This window comes from Pygocentrus nattereri, chromosome 18, assembly GCF_015220715.1.
Source record: "Pygocentrus nattereri isolate fPygNat1 chromosome 18, fPygNat1.pri, whole genome shotgun sequence".
NCBI lineage: Eukaryota > Metazoa > Chordata > Actinopteri > Characiformes > Serrasalmidae > Pygocentrus > Pygocentrus nattereri.
Genome location: NC_051228.1, coordinates 30,395,555 through 30,415,651, shown reverse-complemented (window position 1 = coordinate 30,415,651; position 20,097 = coordinate 30,395,555). Strand labels below are relative to the sequence as shown.

The window sequence follows — 20,097 nt, the reverse complement described above, 5'->3', positions numbered from 1 at the left end:
TGACACTGTTACTGAATAAATGATTCTGTCAGATTACCTCAGTCTCGGTGCCAGCGTGCCAGCCACATGAATGTGAAAGTGCAATGAGCTAGCAAAGATACATGTCATGTCAAACACTGTCCTGCTGGGTGAGCCAGCTCGCACATCCGGAACGTAATGAGGGACGAAATGTGAGAGAATGGAAGTGACAGACTGTACTTTTGAGCATTACACTGAAGAGATATGAGCTCTAGTATGGCATTATCAGTGAAATGAAGGCCGTGTAGCTGGGTGTCAATGGCTCAGTGGCAACTGATAGATAGGCATATCTGTTCAAATGAAAGTGTTGTGAGGAACTGGCTTTGAAAAGACCTCTTTTCAAAACTTTCCTCCTAAACTTTTCTAATGTAACACTTATTTAATGAAGACCTACACTTTTATAAAAGGTGCTATCATAGAGAAACCATTAGACTCTCTAAAGAACCTTCCAGTGGACGATTCTTTAAATAACCATTTTTTAATGAGATATAAGTGTGAAGAACCTTGTGAAGATGAGCAAAGAGCCTCCACATAATGTAAAGCTGGGGCGTAGCTAGAAGTGGGGTTTCCCACTTGAAAGCCTGGCCCCTGAGGATTTATGAAAGTTAAACATTCTTTGTGGAAACATATACATCACACAATTTTCTAATGGATAGTTCTTTAAATAACTATTTTTAGAAATGTGAAGAGCTTCCATGTAATATAAAGCAGTTGTTTTTTCTTGCATTCTCATGACTTTTAAACAAAATAAAATAAATATTGGATGCTATCACAATGCCAGTGTTTACATGGTTGTGTGCTACCATTGATCGCAGAAAACGGCAAGAAAAGAAGCTTCAACACCACCATGTAAACACAGCATTAGCTCACACAACTGTTTCTCCTGATGATGAGAACTTAGCTGAACTGTGTTATTTCCCATACCCTACTTGCCTAGCTAGTGAGTAGTTGTAGGGGACTGTGGTAAATAAAGCAAAGTTCAGTGCTGTAAAAAAGCAGAAAGAACATTGCTCTCTTGAACTATTTACCCTATATAGCTAAACTGAGAGAAAAAATATCAGGCTCTGGTTAATTAGCCAGTCATACATTTTATTAAGTGTAATAGCTGTGTAGTTACACAGTAACAGCACATGCAACAACTATATAACTACTGTTGATTTATTCACTGTACAGATGAATTGCAGTAGTACAGCTTATGTCAATACACATCTACTTCAGTTTTTACTTATGTAACACACATGTATCTTCATAGATGTAATAGCACATTTCCTCTTATTTATTTAGTAATTACACATATGTACACATATATGAGGTAAACTGTTTTTCCAACAAGAATTTTCTGTTTATATGCTTGCATGATATGGGTACTATTATTCTAGCTTTAGAGTATTCATTAATGTGATTGTAATCCAACAGCAACAGCAAATATCTACATGTTTTTTAAAAAGTACCTTTTATGTAAATAGTTAAAACAAGTGTTGCATTATATTGCCCCACAAGCAATTATCAAGATCAACTTCTGTAATTATATACACTATATTGCCAAAAGTATTCACTCACCTATCCAAATCATTGAATTCAGGTGTTCCACCGTCAACTTACAGTGGTATTATAACAAAGTGGAAGTCTTCAGGAACGACAGCAACTCAGCAAGAAAGTGGTCGGCCATCTAAAACAACAGAGCGGGGCCAGCGGATGCTGAGGTGCATAGTGCGCAGAGGTCGCCAACTTTCTGCAGAGTCAATCTACAGACCTCCAAACTCCATGTGGCCTTCAGATTAGCTCAAGAACAGCATAGAGAGCTTCATGGAATGGGTTTCCACAGTAGAGCAGCTGCATCCAATCCTTACATCACCAAGCGCAATGCAAAGCGTCGAATGCAGTGGTGTAAAGTGCTGTCACTGGACTGTAGAGCAGTGGAGACGTGTTCTCTGGAGTGATGAATCACGCTTCTCCATCTAGCAGTCCGATGGAAAAGTCTAGGTTTGGCGGTTGCCAGGAGAACGGTACTTGTCTGACTGCATTGTGCCAAGTGTAAAGTTCGGTGGAGGGGGTTTATGGTGTGGGGTTGTTTTTCAGGAGTTGGGCTCAGCCCCTTAGTTCCAGTGAAAGGAACTCTTAATGCTTCAGCAGACCAAGAGATTTTGGACAATTTCATGCTCCCAACTTTGTGGGAACAATTCAGGGACAGGATGAGTTTTGTGTGGAAGAACTTGACTGGCCTGCACAAAGTCCTGACCTCAACCCGATAGAACATCTTTGGGATGAATTAGAGTGGAGACTGCGAGCCAGGCTTTTTCATCCAACATCAGTGTCTGACCTCACAAATTCCCATAAACACACTCCTAAACCTGTCTTCCCAGAAGAGTTTAGGCTGTTATAGCTGCAAGGGGTAGGCTGACATCACATTAAACCCTATAGATTAAGAATGGGATGTCACTTGAGTTCATATGTGTGTGAAGGCAGACAAGCGAATAATTTTGGCAATAAAATGTCAGTAAAAAATTAAAGTCAGTAGAAATGTGTATTTACATAAGCGTTACTACTGTAATCCTTCTGTAACTGTGACTACATTAATATTAGTTACATTTGTGGTTGCGTGTTTTGTTAATGTGCAGCTACAAAATTATGAGAAACACTGTGTGACTAATTAGATTTTACCTGCCATAGTAAGCCAACAGTCAATATACTAATTAATGTTAGCCAGTTGTTTAATATTTGAAAATATTTTAGCTATAGTGGACATTATTGCTTATTAGCTGACCACACCAATGCCCCCCCCAACCTGTAACCTGGCCTCCCCACCCTATACCACTTTAGGAACATTTTAGTAACCTTTATTTCCTAAGTGTACATGCTCTAAAACAGCATTATTAGTGAAATTAAATCCTTATGGCTAGGTGGCCATTATTAAAGGCAAAATCACCTACAAGCATCTGTGCTATGATGGTGAGTGAAAAACGGGTTTTGAAAAAATCTCTTCACCACTTTTCTTCTACTTTTTGAATATAAGGAAAAAAAATAATGATTTTTGTACAATTTCTCAATGCAATTTATTAAAGTGGTTCTGAGGAAACCTTTTGAGAAGTGGAGAAAAAATAGGTATGTGCTCCAGATCTGCCATAATTCTCCTCCTGGGTCTAATGCCTGAGCTGTATTCCATGGAGTGTCTCCTGCCTCATGGCTTTGTGATGTGCCGGATGCCCATCCTTTTCCCTGGCCACACATGAATCCGGGTTTAAACTCTCAAAGACTTTGTTTGTTCCACATTTAGAGAAGTGACAAGAGTGAGTGGCACTTGGCTGAAGGCTTTCTCGCTCTATCCCGCTAGCTGATGCAGGCAGCAGCACTGGGTCGAAAAGCTGGGATAAGTAGGATAAGGATCCAGGCTGCTGGACTGGAATGAAAAGTGGTCACCTTTGGTAGTGCTGTTCGTTGAGTCATCCTCAATACATATGTATTCGGTCGCCTTGACATTTAGTCTATGAAATCCATGCAAAGCATGGAGGAAACGGTGGATCTGAGGCACAAACCACGCCAAACATGAGGGACAGTGAGGTTAGAATCGATTGAGGAGAACATGCTGAGGGAGTAAACATTCCTTTTACCTAAGGTTGGATGATATGGCAAATTTCTTAATACATTATATGTGTAACGATATGTTTCTGAGGTTTTGTCCATTTTGGGCACATGGATATCACCCTACTGGTTGTCATGACTTCCGTTTGTGTTATCAACTTGGTTTATCACTCCTGCATGTATTATGATTATCCTGATTTGTGGGACTTGACTGCCTTTATATGTGACTAGTTGCATGTTGTGAGTTGCATGCAATGTATTTTTTGTGCAACTTAAAAATTCAAAAACAACCAAAGTTGCATGCAACATATTTACTTACTCCACTATTTGTTAGGCTATAGCATTCATGCTGTCATCAAAGCATTATTTATTGAATTTATTTATTTATTTGCAGCATTCTTTGCATCATTTTTCCAGCTGTCATTGTACTTTTTCTATATCTACACTCACTGGCCACTTTATTAGGTATTGCTAGTAAAAGGTTGGACCCCCTTTTGCCTTCAGAACTGCCTTAATTCTTCATGACATACTTTCAACAAGGTGTTGGTAACATTCCTCTGAGATTTTGTTTATTTATTTGAGTTACTGTTGCCTTTCGATCACCTCGAACCTGCCCACTCTCCTCTGACCTCTCACATCAACAAGGCATTTTCGTCCACACAACTGCTCACTGGATATTTTCTCTTTTTTGGACCACTCTTTGTAAACCCTAGAGATGGTTGTGTGTGAAAATCCCAGTAGATCAGCAGTTTCTGAAATACTCAGACCAGCCCGTCTGGCACCAACAACCACGCCACGTTCAAAGTCACTTAAATCCCCTTTCTTCCCCATTCTGGTGCTCAGTTTGCACTTCAGCAAGTTGTCTTGACCTCCTCTACATGCCTAAATGAGTTGCGGCCATGTGATTGGCTGATTAGCTATTTGTGTTAACAAGCAACTGAACAAGTGTACTGTACCTAATAAAGTGGCCGTTGAGTGTGTATATCTGGCGTTTATCTATCCAACCATGGTGTATGTATTTGTAATCTGTTATGTGCATATTAAACCTCTGAAAATCTATGTTTATATAGTCATGACATTTCTACCTAATGTCTTGCTCATTCTATCCTAGAAGCACAAAGGACTACAACTTGGTCTCCGTTCCATAATACATTGGATCCTTTGGATCCCAAATGAATCTGAGCTCTGTGTAAAATTCAAGAGCATCAGAAAAGGCAAATGTGATCTAGCTATACAAATCATGGCAAAAGTAGGCTAACAAAGAAGAATAAATGGTGGCAGTCATTTAATCAGCTGTTACTGTTAGCTGGCTAGTTAAACCAGCTGGTTACAGAAGCATTAGCTTTGAGAAAAAAAACTTGTCTTTGTGTGTTCATTTGAGGAAATCATTTGACAGTAAGTCGTTCGATGTGATCATGTGATGTGTTATCAGTAGTTTGATTGGCTGTTTATTCCATGATCTTGAGATGCTTGCTAATGTCATGGCTGAGCTTCTAGTGAGTTGCGGGACGCTTCTTATTATGCAATTCAATAGCAATTTCCATGTAGGATTCAGTCTAAAGGCCCATTTATATAAGCATGTCATTCTGCTAGACCTATTTGAAGTAATTCTGGAGATTTCATTTATGTAGTGATATTTATTTAATACTGCTCTTATTGTGTATTAGAACCAGTTGTTTTGTCCTGTGTTTTCATCATAAGCTCCATTCTGTTTGTCTTTAGAATTAAGGAACTTGCTAACTTGCATAAATAATGTTATGTTTATGCAACCTTTACCTAGGTTGTGGGTAACCACAGGCCAAAAAGCAGCAGGGCTGCTATGGAAGGGTGGAACTTGGCATCAGTGACACAGTTTTGATAGGGCAAGGATGTATCAGCATCAAGGCCAGGGTGGCACTCATTTTCAGACTGGGAGCTGCTGTCCACCCTCACCTGATTCACATATAAAACTTGCTATCTCCAAAATGAAAAAAGTAATGAACTCTGGTGAGCACTGTCTGTTGCATCAGCCAGTACCAGATTCACACCCTCATGCTGAATTTGATATGCTAATCTCTCGAATTTCCATTCCACCTTAAATAGTGCAGCGGTTGCATACTAGCACCCATAGAGGCATCTGAATGTAACTGGTGGGAGCCACTGGTTTAAGCCCTACATTACTGCAGATATACACTTGGATGTATAGTTTGTCTAAGCATTTTTATGCTAATATGTGTGAGTTTGTACATTAGCTCACATTAACAGACCCAAAAATGAAAATTTTTTTCCAGCTCTCCCAATTACCCAATCCAGCACTGTAGGTATCAGTGGTTATCAGTGTCAAGCTGATATCAGCAGAAAACAAGACTGAATGTGATTCAGTCCTGTAACACATCTAGTCTAAAATAGCACAGACTCACACTATGTGGTGTTAGCTTTATTTCTTCCTGTGGGGTAGCAGTGTTTGAGTAGCTTGAGCACGAAAGACTCCTTTTATATGATCATTTTAAGTGAAGTGCTTTAATCAGAGAAAATATCAGATCATTATTGGTATTAGTTAGTATTTAATGTTCATAATTGGAAAAGAAAAAGGCAGTTTTGTTCCATCTCCAGTATGTAAAGCTGAATGTAAAGTACTTCTGTGTTCTAGAAGTACTGTCTGTACCAATAATGTACTTAGAAAAGTGTTTCGTGGTGTACTTTATCACAAGGCGCAGTGGATAGCCTCACAGCAAGAAGGGCCTCTCTGTGTGGAGTTTGCATGTTCTCCCCGTGTCTGTGTGGGTTTCCTCCAGTTGACAGCTGGGATGGGGTCCAGCAACTCCTCGCAACCCTGAGGGAGAAGCGGCTTAAAAGTGTGTGTTTGTGTGTGTGTGTGTGTGTGTCCGTTACCTTTACTGTGGCCTCATTAATGTATACCTTACTTGAGCAGGGAGGAAGAAGGACAGAAAAACATGATACAGCAGGTTCTCTTTCATTAGAGTGTTGAGTGGCCTCTCTTCCTGTAATGAACCTCGTTATCTTTAATCACATCTGAGAGCAGAGAGCAGCACTCAGGGCTTCAAAGAGCAAAACTACAGGCTCAGAGTATAGTCCAAGGGGCTGTAGGGGGTAGTGTAGTGGCCTCAGAGGGCGGGGCTTGGGGACCTAGGAATAAGGATAGTAGATCTGGGGGGCTGTGTTAGCAGCTTTCAGGCCTGTGTTCAAGCAGTGTTGCTAAAGTTAAATGTATCTTTCTACTGACTGACTTATTTGAATGTTTGTTTTTTTTTCACTCACACCCCTTTTCCCCCCATTTCTTTAAAAAATAAGAGATGTTGCACTACGTGAACATTGTTAAAGATTCAAAATGTATCACTCACTCGACAGTCCATGTGGCTTCTATATAGAAACCTTGCTGCAAAGACATTGTTTTGAATTCATTGGTTTTAGTCATGTCACAACACATTTACATACACTGCCAATCATATATTTAGACACGCCTGATTAAATGGATGTCTTTCATAATCTTAAAGGCATTTTGATCCATCGACTTATACTTAAATGCTTGTGCACAAAGTTGACTGAGCAAAAACTAATTTAAAGAATCTAAAATATTAAATCATTTAAATTTTTTGATGGTATAAAATAGTAAAACTGTAGGCTTGAAATAAGGAGATTGCAAATTTAACACTGAAGGTACAAAGAGAGTTTCAACAAAAACTGCTTTTTAAATAAGACACAATACAGGGCAGTCAATCAGAACCAAAATGTCCAAATCAGAACCACGGTGTCCAAATTTTCAAGGACAGGTTTCACTCAGAACAGGCCCCGCCAGGGTCCACCAAAGAAGTTGAGTCCACATGTTCAGCGTCATATCCAGAGGTTGGCTTCAAAAAATAGACACATGAGTCCTGCCAGCATTGCTGCAGAGGTTGAAGAAGTGGGAGGTCAGCCTGTCTGTACAGAAGGTGTCCTGGTCAGGAGTACCAAGACAACTGTCTCTTGCCTACAGTCAAGCATGGTGGTGTTAGCATCATGGTCTGCAGCTGAATGAGTGCTGCTGGCGCTGGGGAGCTGTGGTTCATTGAGGGAAACATGAATTTCAACATGTTCTGTGACATTCTGAAGCAGAGCATGATCCTCTCCCGCCGTATGGCAGTTTTCCAATGCGATAACAACCCCAAACGCACCTCCAAGATGACAATTGCCTTGCTGAAGGTAAAGGTGATGGACTGGCCAATTATGTCTCCAGACCTAAACCCAGTTGAGCACCTGTGGGGCATCCTCAAGTGAGGAGGAGGAGCGCAAGGTGTAACATGCATGAGCTCCGCAGTGTCATCATGGAGGAGTGGAAGAGGATTCCAGTAGCAACCTGTGCAGCTCTGGTGAATTCCATGCCCGAGAGGGTTAAAGCAGTGCTAGATAATAATGGTGGTCACACAAAAAATTGACACGTTCAGCACAATTTGGACCTGTTCACTGTGAGGTGTACTCACTTATGTTGCCAGCTATTTTGACATTAATGACTGTGTGTTCAGTTCTTTTCAGAGAACAGTAAATCTATACTGCTATATAAGCTGCACACTGACTACTTTAAGTTATAACCAAGTTTCATTTCTATAGTATCCCATGAAAAGATATAATTAAATATTTGCAGAAATGTGAGGATTGTTCTCACTTTTGTGAGATACTGTATATACATATATATATATATATATATAGTGTCAAATGAAGAGACCAAAGGTAATACTAAAGAAATGACTTAGTAAGCAGTCAGCCTGATGAAGGATAGTAAAGGTTTTTCCTTTAGTGTTTCAGGTAGCAGAGAGGAGAGATCCATAACGGCAATAATATTCAGGCCATTACAGGGCGCTAATGAGGCCCGAAATGTCTGAGAGAGTTTGATGTAGAGCAGAAGGTCATGATGAGTGACCTCAGAGCTGCTGATTGAATTATACCACCATTGGGTCAATATCGCACACAATGTGATACTTTCCAGGCTTGGTTGTTATATCACTGTCAAATGAAAGACAGTCCTATCAGTGCACGTTCCCCAGCATTAACCTTTCACCTTATCTTAAGCAATATTGATGATGGCTACTGAAGGCTGTCAGAACCATGACACTACCATAGCTTTTGGGCCATCATTGCCGTAAGTCAAAATAATGTTCACGATAAAGTTGAACTTTTGTTCATGGCAGAGTGATGGAAGACAGGAATACAGTAGGACCTGCATGTAGGTGAAGAACAAGAAGAAGCAGAATATTGAACTGTCAGGAGTTTTTTAAATGGGCAGGGAGGAGAAGTGCTCATGCGTCTATATTGTAAATCTCTGTCATCCATTTTTATTGCAAACATTCTATTGATTGGCATGACGGTTGAATTTAAACCCAGGGTGATCCATATTTCATTTGCTGTCTGATTGAAAGCCATTATAAAATAATTTAGCCTGCATGAAGCGTCATTGATTTTCATCCTCCACACTGTATCTGCTTGTAGGTACTGAGGAGGGCCCATTCTGCATGAATTAATTGTTAAAAGTGTTTAAATAACTGTATCTGGCAAGACATTATGACTTTCTTTGCAACAATTTTCATTAGGCTTTGAATACTTGGTTCAGAATGGCCATTGATTGCAAAAGATTTTTAACTTGTTTTTAATTAGTTAAGATGTCAAGCAATTTTTTGTGTGGATGTCACCTGTTGTAAAGCAGTCTTGGGTTTGTCAAATCAATAAAACATTGTTAGTAAATAATCTTTATTTTTAAAGGTACTTTTTTTCAGATGGATATTTGTTATGTTACGCAATTTTCCATTGTACATCTTTGCTGTTCCTCAGCCCAATCACTTTTACAGAATTCATGATTTTGTATTTTTTTTGTATTTCATTCACCAGTGTTCTCTTGCTACAGTACCAAGCCTGCATTACATAAATACATTATACAACCATTGGGAATCTCTCCCATAAAGAAATGCACTGATATAGAGGCTTCTTAGCAGTAATGTTGGCTATCTGGATTCCTTCTGCATTAGACAGAAGAAAAAATCTAACATCCCACCCATCCCACCACAAATATTCTCCCTGAAGTACTTTCAAAATTTCTCCCACCTTCAAGATATATCAACTAAAGGGTTTTCAGTCTTTAAAATTAAAATATCACTTTCAGAATTATTGGTGCACCACTGTATAAGGCAAGTAGGCATGTCTAGATTGTAGATGTGACAATCAAATTTCTTGTTTTTGCATAATGTTGACCAAGTAATATGTTTCACATTCTCTTCTACTTATCATTGAGCTAAACACTCAGCTAACTCCGAGACCCCCCACCCTGATACTAGGTTGCACTCTGAAATATGTCATAGTGTAGAAGAAAGATGAATTATGATTTCTGATTTATGCAGGCCTTAAGAATAAATTTAGATGCTTAATTTGGTGAGTCCACTGTAGATATTTTGTAGATGCTCATTTTTACTTGAACTAGCATTCAACTAAATGCACCTGAACTTTGAGCTCTATATAATTCTAGATTATAGTAAATCTAATCATTAGCCTTACCTTAAACCCTAACTCACTCAAATTTCAACCTGATTCTAAATCTACCCCTAACTGTAATGTAACACCAGTTAGTTTGTCTACAATGTCAGATTCTGTAAAGAATCAGTATGACTGTAATGTCAGACCCATAGTTAAAATTTAATTTAGAAATTAGGTCTTAGGAAAAGTGAGAAAGAAGAAAGTGGGAGGGTGGAAGAGTGTAAAAAAAATATGTAAGTATATAAATAAATGTATACATGAGTGCAACACTGCCTGTATGAAACAGCTCCATAAGTATGCTATTAAATAATACATTCTCATGACTTCAGTACACAAATAATCAGTTTTTGTTTTGAGCATCAAATGTGCTGTGTATGTGTACACTTGTTCATTTTATTTATTCAGTCTCCTTGTCTCTCCTCCACAGCGCTGAGAGATAACCGGATTGACCTGGTCCGGGCCTCGTGGCAGGAGCTGACCATCAGTATTCGCGATGTCACACTTTCAGATGAAGGCCCGTATACCTGTTCCCTCTTCACCATGCCTGTGAAAACAGCCAAGGCCTACCTGACTGTACTGAGTAAGAATTACACTCTACACACTTCTAACCATTATGCATATAGAGCACATGTACATGTACCCTACTATTTTGGAACATGCTCTATATTGGGTCCATATTAGCAACTGTGTAACACCATCTATAGTCCTCTGAATTTGCCCTATGTTCTGGTGCCGTGTAGGGTTCTTTGAATGGGTCTTAAACGGGACCTCCAGAAGGTCATCACCTACAGGTCATCTACAAGTCAAAATCTAGATTGTTGGGGGCTCTGAGGATTGGATTGAATGCCATTGCCCTAAGTTGACATGTCCTAAGAGAATGACCTAAGAACACACGAATGCACACCTCACATTAAACAGGCTAGCATAGATATTGTGACTAAGCATATTAGGGTGGGTACTGGCTAATTAACCAAAGTCATGTCTTTTACAGAACTAAATATACAGGTTTAGAGTGAACAGTTGATGGTAGTGATGTTTTTGTTGCTTATTCACAGTATAGAACATTGATACCATCAACTACTACTACTTACTAGCTTTTTTAGTCTATTGTAACTAGCACAGCTCAGCTGAGTTCTCACAATCAGGAAAAACAATGGTTAAAGCTAATGCTGTGTCACGTGTTGAGCTAAAAAGTGTTATAATGTAATGGTTCTATACCAATATAACGTTTTTTTTCCTAGAAACTTTACATTGTATGGAGGTTCTTTAAACATCTAAGAATATCTTCACACTCACATCTCATTTACAAAAATGGTTCTCCAGAGAACTATCCATTAAAAGTTGGCATCACACAAAAAACTTTTGACACCTTGATTTTAAAGAGTGTAGCTAAATATTGTCACAGTCAAAACAAAAGCACAAGTCTATGTACAGAAACTTTACGGGAAAAGGAAAAAAACATTCTTCACCCCTATACATGTTAATTTAACAAAGTTTTACTCCATGTATTTTGGACCATTTCTGTTGGTCACACAATGTAAAGGTCAGCTGGCATTTCCAAAAAAAAAAAAAAAATAATATATGTATGTATATATATATATATATATATATATATATATATATATATATATATATATATATATGTGCGTGCATGTATGTATGTATGTATATGTGTATATATATATATATATATATATATATATATATACACACACACACACACACACACACACACACACACACACATATGGCAATAATGATATGTTTGCCAAAGCTAAGGCTGAGAAAACCAAGCAGTGACATGTGAAAACCTTTTATTTGAAACCATTTTTATATGCAGCTAAGAATTCTCAGTTTTCACACCTTAGGCCACAGCGATATTACTTTATTGTTACAGAATTTTCGTCCATTTTAATGAGTTCAGGAATCTAAGAAAGGCTTGGCAGGAAACCAATATCACCAGCACGGAATACAGCAAAATTAGTCTTTTTCTTTTTATGGTGAGTTGATAGATAATTAGATTTTTACCTCATAAAGTGGTGGAGGCGTTACAAATCTAATGTTGCTGGGGATCTGAGTTTAATGAAGCAGATTCGCCTGGTCGCAGGCTATCACTGAACACCACCTACAAGACAATTTAATTAGTCTTCCTATCAGCCTTTTTCTTTACTTTTGTCAATCAAAAGTCAAACAAACTCCATTCCACTGAATTCTTATTGCAACATAACTATGTCAACATAGGCAGCCCACAAATATTGCTTAATTCCACATTTCCAAGCTAATTAGGTGCGCAATTACTTAGTCTAATTTTAATTACTTGGCTTATGCCATTAAAATCATTACTGTGTCTGTGTGTGTGTGTGTGTGCGCACAGCTCACACAACATTAAAGATTACTCATTGTGAATATGGGTACAATTAATTTATCCAGCATGTTTAATGATGGAAGGGAGAAAATATGTAAATTATACATTTATAATTATCTCCTGATTTTTTATGCATATAGTGGATTCTAAAATCAAAACAGCTTTCAAGGCAAGACAGGCACTACAAAACAAGACAAATCCCTTTTTTCCCACAGTAATTACCAATGATCATTAGAGCAGTGCAGTTAATCAAACATATCACAAGCTTGCAGTTCTGACCTCTGCAAGTGTTTTACTGATTGCTGAAAGTTCACTACAAGTGCTGATAGTATATTAATGAAATCCAAGGGCCAGATGTGCAAAGCCTTTTGTGCAGGTTTCAGACATAAATAGGATGCATTCTACTTGAACAACGTCCAAAACCGACGTACAGGTCTAAATATGCAGTGCTGTTTATGCACCGTTTATGTTCAGCCACATACAAGAGTTTGAACACTTTTGGTCAAATGACATTTTTTGTTGATTTTCTAAGTGAAAGTAAGTTAGCACACCCTCTACAGTGAACACACTTCTGCACATGTTAGTAAACAATTACTGTTTATTTGCTGAAGTTGACATATTGGAGGGGAAAAATAAACATAAAAAATGTCACTTTCCTGCTTCCGGTTTACAGCACATTTTCTGTTTATTTGAGTTTAACATGTGGGAAAGATAATAAAACATGAAATATAAAATGTGCCGTAAGTTTTGCACAGGTTACATTTTAAGTTCACTTTCTGTGTTAACTTATTTTCACATCAACAAACCAGCAATACATCTAATTTGACTGGTGGTGTTCAAACTTTAGCAGAGGACTGTACATGGAAGGAGTATGCAAAACATAGAAGTGTCTTACAAATGTAAGAACCTCTTAGTCACCTTCATTTTTAATATGGCAGCAAAATAGGATTTCTTGTTAATTATTGCAAAATTGGCCTTCGCAATAGCAATATCACAAAATCTGTAAGTTTGGAGGTCAACACCAGAAGATCCAGATCTGCTTGGTGAAAAATCACTCCAGCCTATAAATCTACCATCTTACCAACAAAACAAGCCAACTAAACTGGAACACAGTTACTGAGCTTCCGATATATTTGCTAGACTGATTTTGAATGCATGTTGCATTGACTTCGTCTGGTTTTTGATTTATTTTTTTGGAATGTGATCACATTTTTGCCCTTGGGAGCAATATGCTCAGCAGACTATCTGAACTCTTCTTCAATCAAAAACAACCCAATATCTAATTTTTCTGAGTAATGTTTCCTATTGATTTTCCTGTGTTGCACAGAGGAGCCCTGAATCTTGCAAATAAAACTCCAGAGCTCTTACATTTTTTAGATTTTTCATGATATTTGCTCACAAAAGTGCCACTAAATGCATAGAAATAAGAAAGAATGAGGGACAATGGTATCAAGATTTGAAGTTCGTCCTAATGCTCATCTGTGTTTTGTGTATTTGGAAGGGTTGTTGATGCAGTGTTATATGAAAAAAGCTCTCAGTAAACCATATCATAAAGAACAGGTTTTTTACTTACACAAATAAATCTTTAGTTGAAGAAAATGAATGATAAGTTTAATGAAATTTTTCTATGTCACAACCTCCATTTTATCAAAGATTACGCTTTGCTCTGAAATGCTATTACAATATGATCAAATAGCCACTATGAATAAAAGGTCCACGTTCAAATTAACCTCAGCAGAGGACAACACCTCAGGCAAAACTGAGGGATTTAAGCAGATGATTGTAGAATACTGATAAAATATTTCAAATGTGTTCACATTCAACAGAATCACTGGAGGACACAGCCTTCTCTTAGATTCAGAAGTGGCATTCTTTATGTACCTGGACTGGAGGCTTTTCCAGAATGGCATTGCTTTCCATGACCTTTTTAATGTTCACATATTTGTAGTAAAGTGAAGTTTTGTTGTTCTTTATTGATTTTAATTAGTTCTTACTCAACTTTGCATCCACAATTACTAATACACTAGTAGAAGAAGCATTATTGGTTCCCTGAAGAACCTTTCAATGAGTGGTGCTTTAAAACAGATTAAAAGCCAAGAACCTTTTAGGACCTTTCAGGATTAACAGTGTAGAGCTGAATAATAAATCGTTGATTGTGGCCTTTGCAACTGAAATATACAAATGAGGCCTCTAACAAATTACTGTGTTGTAGGAATCCTAACCAATCACAGGCTGTCCAGTTCAGTTCACTCAGAGTGTTTGGATGAGCACAAGCAAAAAGATTTATCTCCAAAATGGCAACTTTTCAGAAGAAAAGGCAAAACTTTTAATGGAATCCAAAAAATTGGAGATTCAGTCTGTGAAAATCTGGCCACCCCAGTCAAACAGCATTTTCCATTGATTTTCTAAATGAAGATAAAGTCATCGATATGGAGCCCCGTTGGTGACATCCTGTATAAATGAAAATAAAAATCACGGCTTACTAAGTCGTGGCCATGCTTTATTTTTATTTATACATTGATTTAATCATCTCATTCCCACACCTTACTACATCGTGTGCACGCATTAGGATCTCGTTCCCATGTGTAATAAGGCGTGGCCACGTATTTTTTTTATTCATACAGGATGTCACCAGTGGGGCTCCATACATCTACACTGAACAATGAAACATTCTTCTTATTTTGCAAATTTTAGTGTACAATTCCTGTTCATTTACTGAGTTTAACATATTAGAAAAAAATAAAATGTAAAATATAAATGTTTCATAACTGTTTAATGTTTTTAATTCAATAATTCATTAAAATTAGCAAATAAATAGTAATGGTTGATTAAAATACACAGATGTGTGTTCTCTGTAGAGGATGTGTTCACTTCTTTTTACTTTCAAAATCAACAAAATGTAATGTGACCAGGGTGCCCAAATTTTTGCACACAATTGAACACATTTTTGATATGACATACCATAAACACAGCATGTAGCAACATATACAAAATACAGAATTTCATCCTAGTTTTACCATTTTCACTCGCTCTCTCTGTCTCTCTCTCTCTCCCTCCCTCTCTTCTCTCTCTCTCTCGCTCTCTTTCCCATCTGTAGGTGTACCAGAGAAACCAGAGATTAACGGTTTCTCTAAGCCAGCCATGGAAGGCGACCAGATCACCCTGACGTGTGTGACTTCAGGCAGCAAGCCTGCAGCCGACATCCGGTGGTTCAGGAATGAGAAGGAGATCAAAGGTAGATTCATTTAATAATTAATGAAATGGCATGAAATATTGCATTCAAAAACTGAGAGTTTGTTACATTTACAGTAATTCCCATATTGACATATGATGCTAATAAAGTCAAATGTTGGTAATTTCCTAAGGAAGACTGGCAGGTCTGAGCTCATGTTTCATTAACACATCAGTTACTGTTTAATTTGTTTGCATTTACTACTTAATTTAATAGTTCAGATGCCACTACTTTTATAAATAACCTTTTAGTGGTTCTTTAAAGATCTGATTTTATTATTGAGATGAGAGTATAAGGAATTCTTTCCACATATTGTATAGTTAGATTTTTCTTTCCCTACAGCTGTATATTTAAGTAAAGGACCATTTACATGTATGCATTTGCCATTAACATGAATATTTTTAAATTGTGCTACAGTGGTAGATGAATGCAGCATTAGGAGTCGGTACACTATACTGCCAAAAGTACTTGCTCGTCTGCCTTCACACGCATGTGAACTTGAGTAACATCCCATTCACATAAAACCATAGGGTTTAATGTGATGTCAGCCCACCCTTTGCAGCTTTAACAGCTTCAACTCTTCTGGGAAGGCTTTCCACAAGGTTCAGGAATGTGTTTAAGGGAATTTTTGACCATTCTTCCAGAAGCGCATTTGTGAGGTGAGACACGGATGTTGGACGAGAAGGCCTGGCTCACAGTCTCCACTCTAATTCATCCCAAAGGTGTTCTATTGGGTTGAGGTCAGGCCAGTCAAGTTATTCCACACCAAACTCGCTCATCCTGTCCCCGAACTCTTTAGCTCCACTGCTCCACTGCTCTAGAGTCCAGTGGCAGCGCTTTACACCACTGCACTTAACGCTTTTCATTGCTCCTGGTAATGTAAAGCTTGGATGCAGCTGCTCGTCCATGGAAACCCATTCCATGAAGCTCTCTATGCTGTTCTTGAGCTAATCGGAAGGCCACATGAAGTTTGGAGGTCTGAGTCTGCAGAAAGTTGGCAACCTATGCACTATGTGCCTCAGCATCCGCTGACCCTGCTCTGTCATTGTACGTGGCCTACCACTTCGTGGCTGAGTTTCTGTCTTTCCCAATCACTTCCACTTTGTTCTTATACCACTGACAGCTGACTGTGGAATATTTAATAGCGAGGAAGTTTACCTACTGGACTTGTTGCACAGGTGGCATCCTACCATGGTACCACGCTGGAATTCACTGAGCTCCTGAGAGTGACCCATTCTTTCACAAATGTTTGTAGAAGCAGTCTGCAGGCCTAGGTGCTTGGTTTTATACAACTGTGCCCATGGTTGTGATTGGGACACCTGAATTCAATGATTTGGATGGGTGAGTGAATACTTTTGGCAATAAAGTGTTTATCGTGATGTGTTTGCTCAGAGTGGGAAATTTAACCCTTGCCTGCTGCATGGAGGGCAACAGCATTACCTACTGCACTCTACCAACCATTTAGGAAAGATTAGAAAATCAAATTTATCATATGATTGATTTGCTGTATCAAGATATTTTTCTATCATTTGTCTTATGTGACCTTATTACAGATCTGTGAGTTTGCCTTGTATTAAAGACGGAGATTCCTTAAATGTCCTATACACCTATACAGCCTACAGTGGTTAAACCCCACCTATTCTTATCAAAGTTATAAGGAGTGTTTTATCTCTGACTGCTTTTTGAATGAGGCTCAATACAGGTCAGCCAATCAGAACAGAGCTCATTTGCATACATTAGTCTTAAAGGCATATTAACAAAAACAATCTGTTTAATTCTATTTTGTAGGTAGTTGTATCATTATGCACATGCTCACAGTTACATACACCTGAGAACAGTCTCTCCAGATTCAGCTCTTTCACCTATTACATTGTGTAAGCATTTCATGACAAATGGAACAATACAAATGGTCCAAAATGTATGTTAAGGACAGTGCTTCTTGTCTCTATTACAAGCATATGCAGTGTATCTTTCACCACATTGTGTTTCTAGTAATGTGGCAAGTGAGAGGCAGAGCACTAACTGGAACATGGCAGCATGTCGGGAAGTCTGCAAGAGCTCAGGTCCAGCTCTGTCTGCTGTGCATTCCAAGCAGGAGACATTGATTGCCTTTGTTTGAGCGCTGTGCAGTACCTAAAAATACAGCTGTTCTAATTAGCGATGAGACTGTGTTCTCTGTGCTGGGTGATTATGGTGTCTCTTGCAGACAGAAGCGGCAAGGAGGAGGGCCGTGTGTTGAAGTGGGCTAGGAGATGAAGGCAAACCAAGCTGATTATTCATCTCAAAAGAAAAAGGCCTGGCTCAATGTTGAGGTCTGAAATGCAAAAAAACATTATGATGATGAAGTTATGATGACAGTAGTAGATCATTCTCCTATATCCTCGCAAGACACACCCTTTACCAGTTTTAACTGAGTTCTCTATGAATACTCTTTCAATGTGCTCGCAGTCATCAGATTCATCCACTCAGGGGAGGAGTCTGAAGCACAATCGATGTTATAAAATGTTCTTTTGCATGTTGTGCACAATTACATGTGTCCACCAGCGAGGTGGTGGTTGGTTAGTGTAGTGGTTAACACCTCTGCCTTCTACACTGTAGACTGGGGTTCAATCCCCACCTGGGTAAACACCCTACACTATACCAATAAGAGTCCTTGGGCAAGACTCCTAACACCACCTTCGCCTGCCTGTATAAACTGATCAAATTGTAAGTTGCTCTGGATAAGAGCATCATGTAAATGTCTCCAGATCTTACATAGTGTAGCTTTAAAATGCTACACAACTGAGCTGACTGATGTTGTTGTAGATAATCAACACTAGGCAAGATAAAAATAAATTGCAGCCGAACAACAAGACAAGCTACATCCAGTGTCTCCTAACACTGTGATCTTTCACACACATAAAAGAAAAATACCATTTAAAATTAATTTTAAAAATGCTGTCAAAATTTTACATTATAATGAGTGGGATTTTCCCCAAACGTTCTGTGAAGCAGTTCAGTATGAAAGAATAGATTCTGGTTATTGCACTCATCGTACAGTTCAAGGAATAATATTTTACTTACATGTTTCTAAGCAAATAGAGCATATTGCTAATAAACAATAAGAGTACATTTTGAAATTTGGTGCATTTTATCACATTGTATTTTGTTGCTTTGCATCATGCCTAGCACATTTGACCTTGGTAAAATCACTATAACACAGAGTCTCTCACGTCTTGTTGCATTATTGCTATTCCTGAGTGATATTCAAAAATAATTAGCAAATTACTTTTTGTTAAAAAAATCTGGATTGTCAGATTTATTGGCCCTCCTGCCAGACCCCCTACACAAACATACCCACACACAGTTCACTGCAGCTTAATTCTATGCCATCTTTAGATTATTAGACTTTACTTATATAACAGAAATATTAACAAAAATCACTGAGACTGTAAACATGTATGTTCATAAGTTCTCCCTGCTTTGGTTCATGACTGTTTCTTCTAGTCAAATGATGCACAAAAAAGTTTGCTAATAGCTCCCCCTTATGGAAAAAATTCAGCCTACTAAACATGCATGAGTGAGTGACTTTCAAAGCCATGTCCATGTCCTTTACATCTAAATTGATTTGTTTTTAATTGCTATAGCAAAAGGGCTTTGGTGCTCAGCTATAGATGCCTGTGAGAAACCTAGATATATTATATTTTTTTTCATAATTTTACAAGTCATTGAAATCATCAAGAGATTTAATCTGCTTAGAATTTCCCTCATACTGCCTTCAGGGAAACCTTGTTCCCATTGTTTCAGATAAAACAGAAAATTTACTCTCCTATATTATTAATGCTCATTATGCTCTAATAGTTTTTATAGTAAAAGGGACTACAACACTGTGAGTATATATTATGTAATATTATTTAGTAAGCATTTAAAATGAAATTAGTTCTATCTAGTTCTCTTTACCAACACGACAATTATTTGATTATCTGATTACATCACTCAGGCCTAATTATTACTGAACCCACTTAGATTTGAATGATTGGTTTGTGACAATTTCCAAACATGAACAGAACCTTATGTTTCAACACAGAAGACCTATTATTATCCCCTCCTGTTCACCAAGATGAGCAGAAAGCAGAGGCTAGAACATGAAGTCAAAGTGGATTTTAAAAAAAAGCTTGATACAAACCTGAAATTACTTTTTAGAACCCTGGCTAGATCCTCTTAGCTGACATCTGATTAGGCATAAAAGACAAATATCTACTCATTTAATTGTAATTAACAATTGGGCAAATAACATTTGCTGTCAGGCTGCAACTTGGTGGAAAAAGTAGATTGACATTGTAAATATAAGGTTTTAAACAGCTACATTTCATCCAGGGATTGCTGATGCTGTAGATGCGAGTGCTGTGGAAATCAGCTTATTCAGTTA

General features: G+C 38.1%; 1 protein-coding gene across 3 annotated transcripts in view; it reads left to right on the top strand.

Annotated features, from left to right (window-relative positions):
* cadm2a (cell adhesion molecule 2a) overlaps nucleotides 1-20,097 on the top strand; it is a 482,918-nt gene that overhangs the window by 419,785 nt on the left and 43,036 nt on the right. For all 3 annotated transcript variants that reach the window (XM_017681962.2, XM_017681972.2, XM_017681954.2), the window contains 2 exons: nucleotides 10,520-10,672; nucleotides 15,555-15,692. In XM_017681962.2, coding sequence (XP_017537451.2) covers nucleotides 10,520-10,672; nucleotides 15,555-15,692 — 291 coding nt within the window. The remainder of the gene's footprint in view (nucleotides 1-10,519; nucleotides 10,673-15,554; nucleotides 15,693-20,097) is intronic.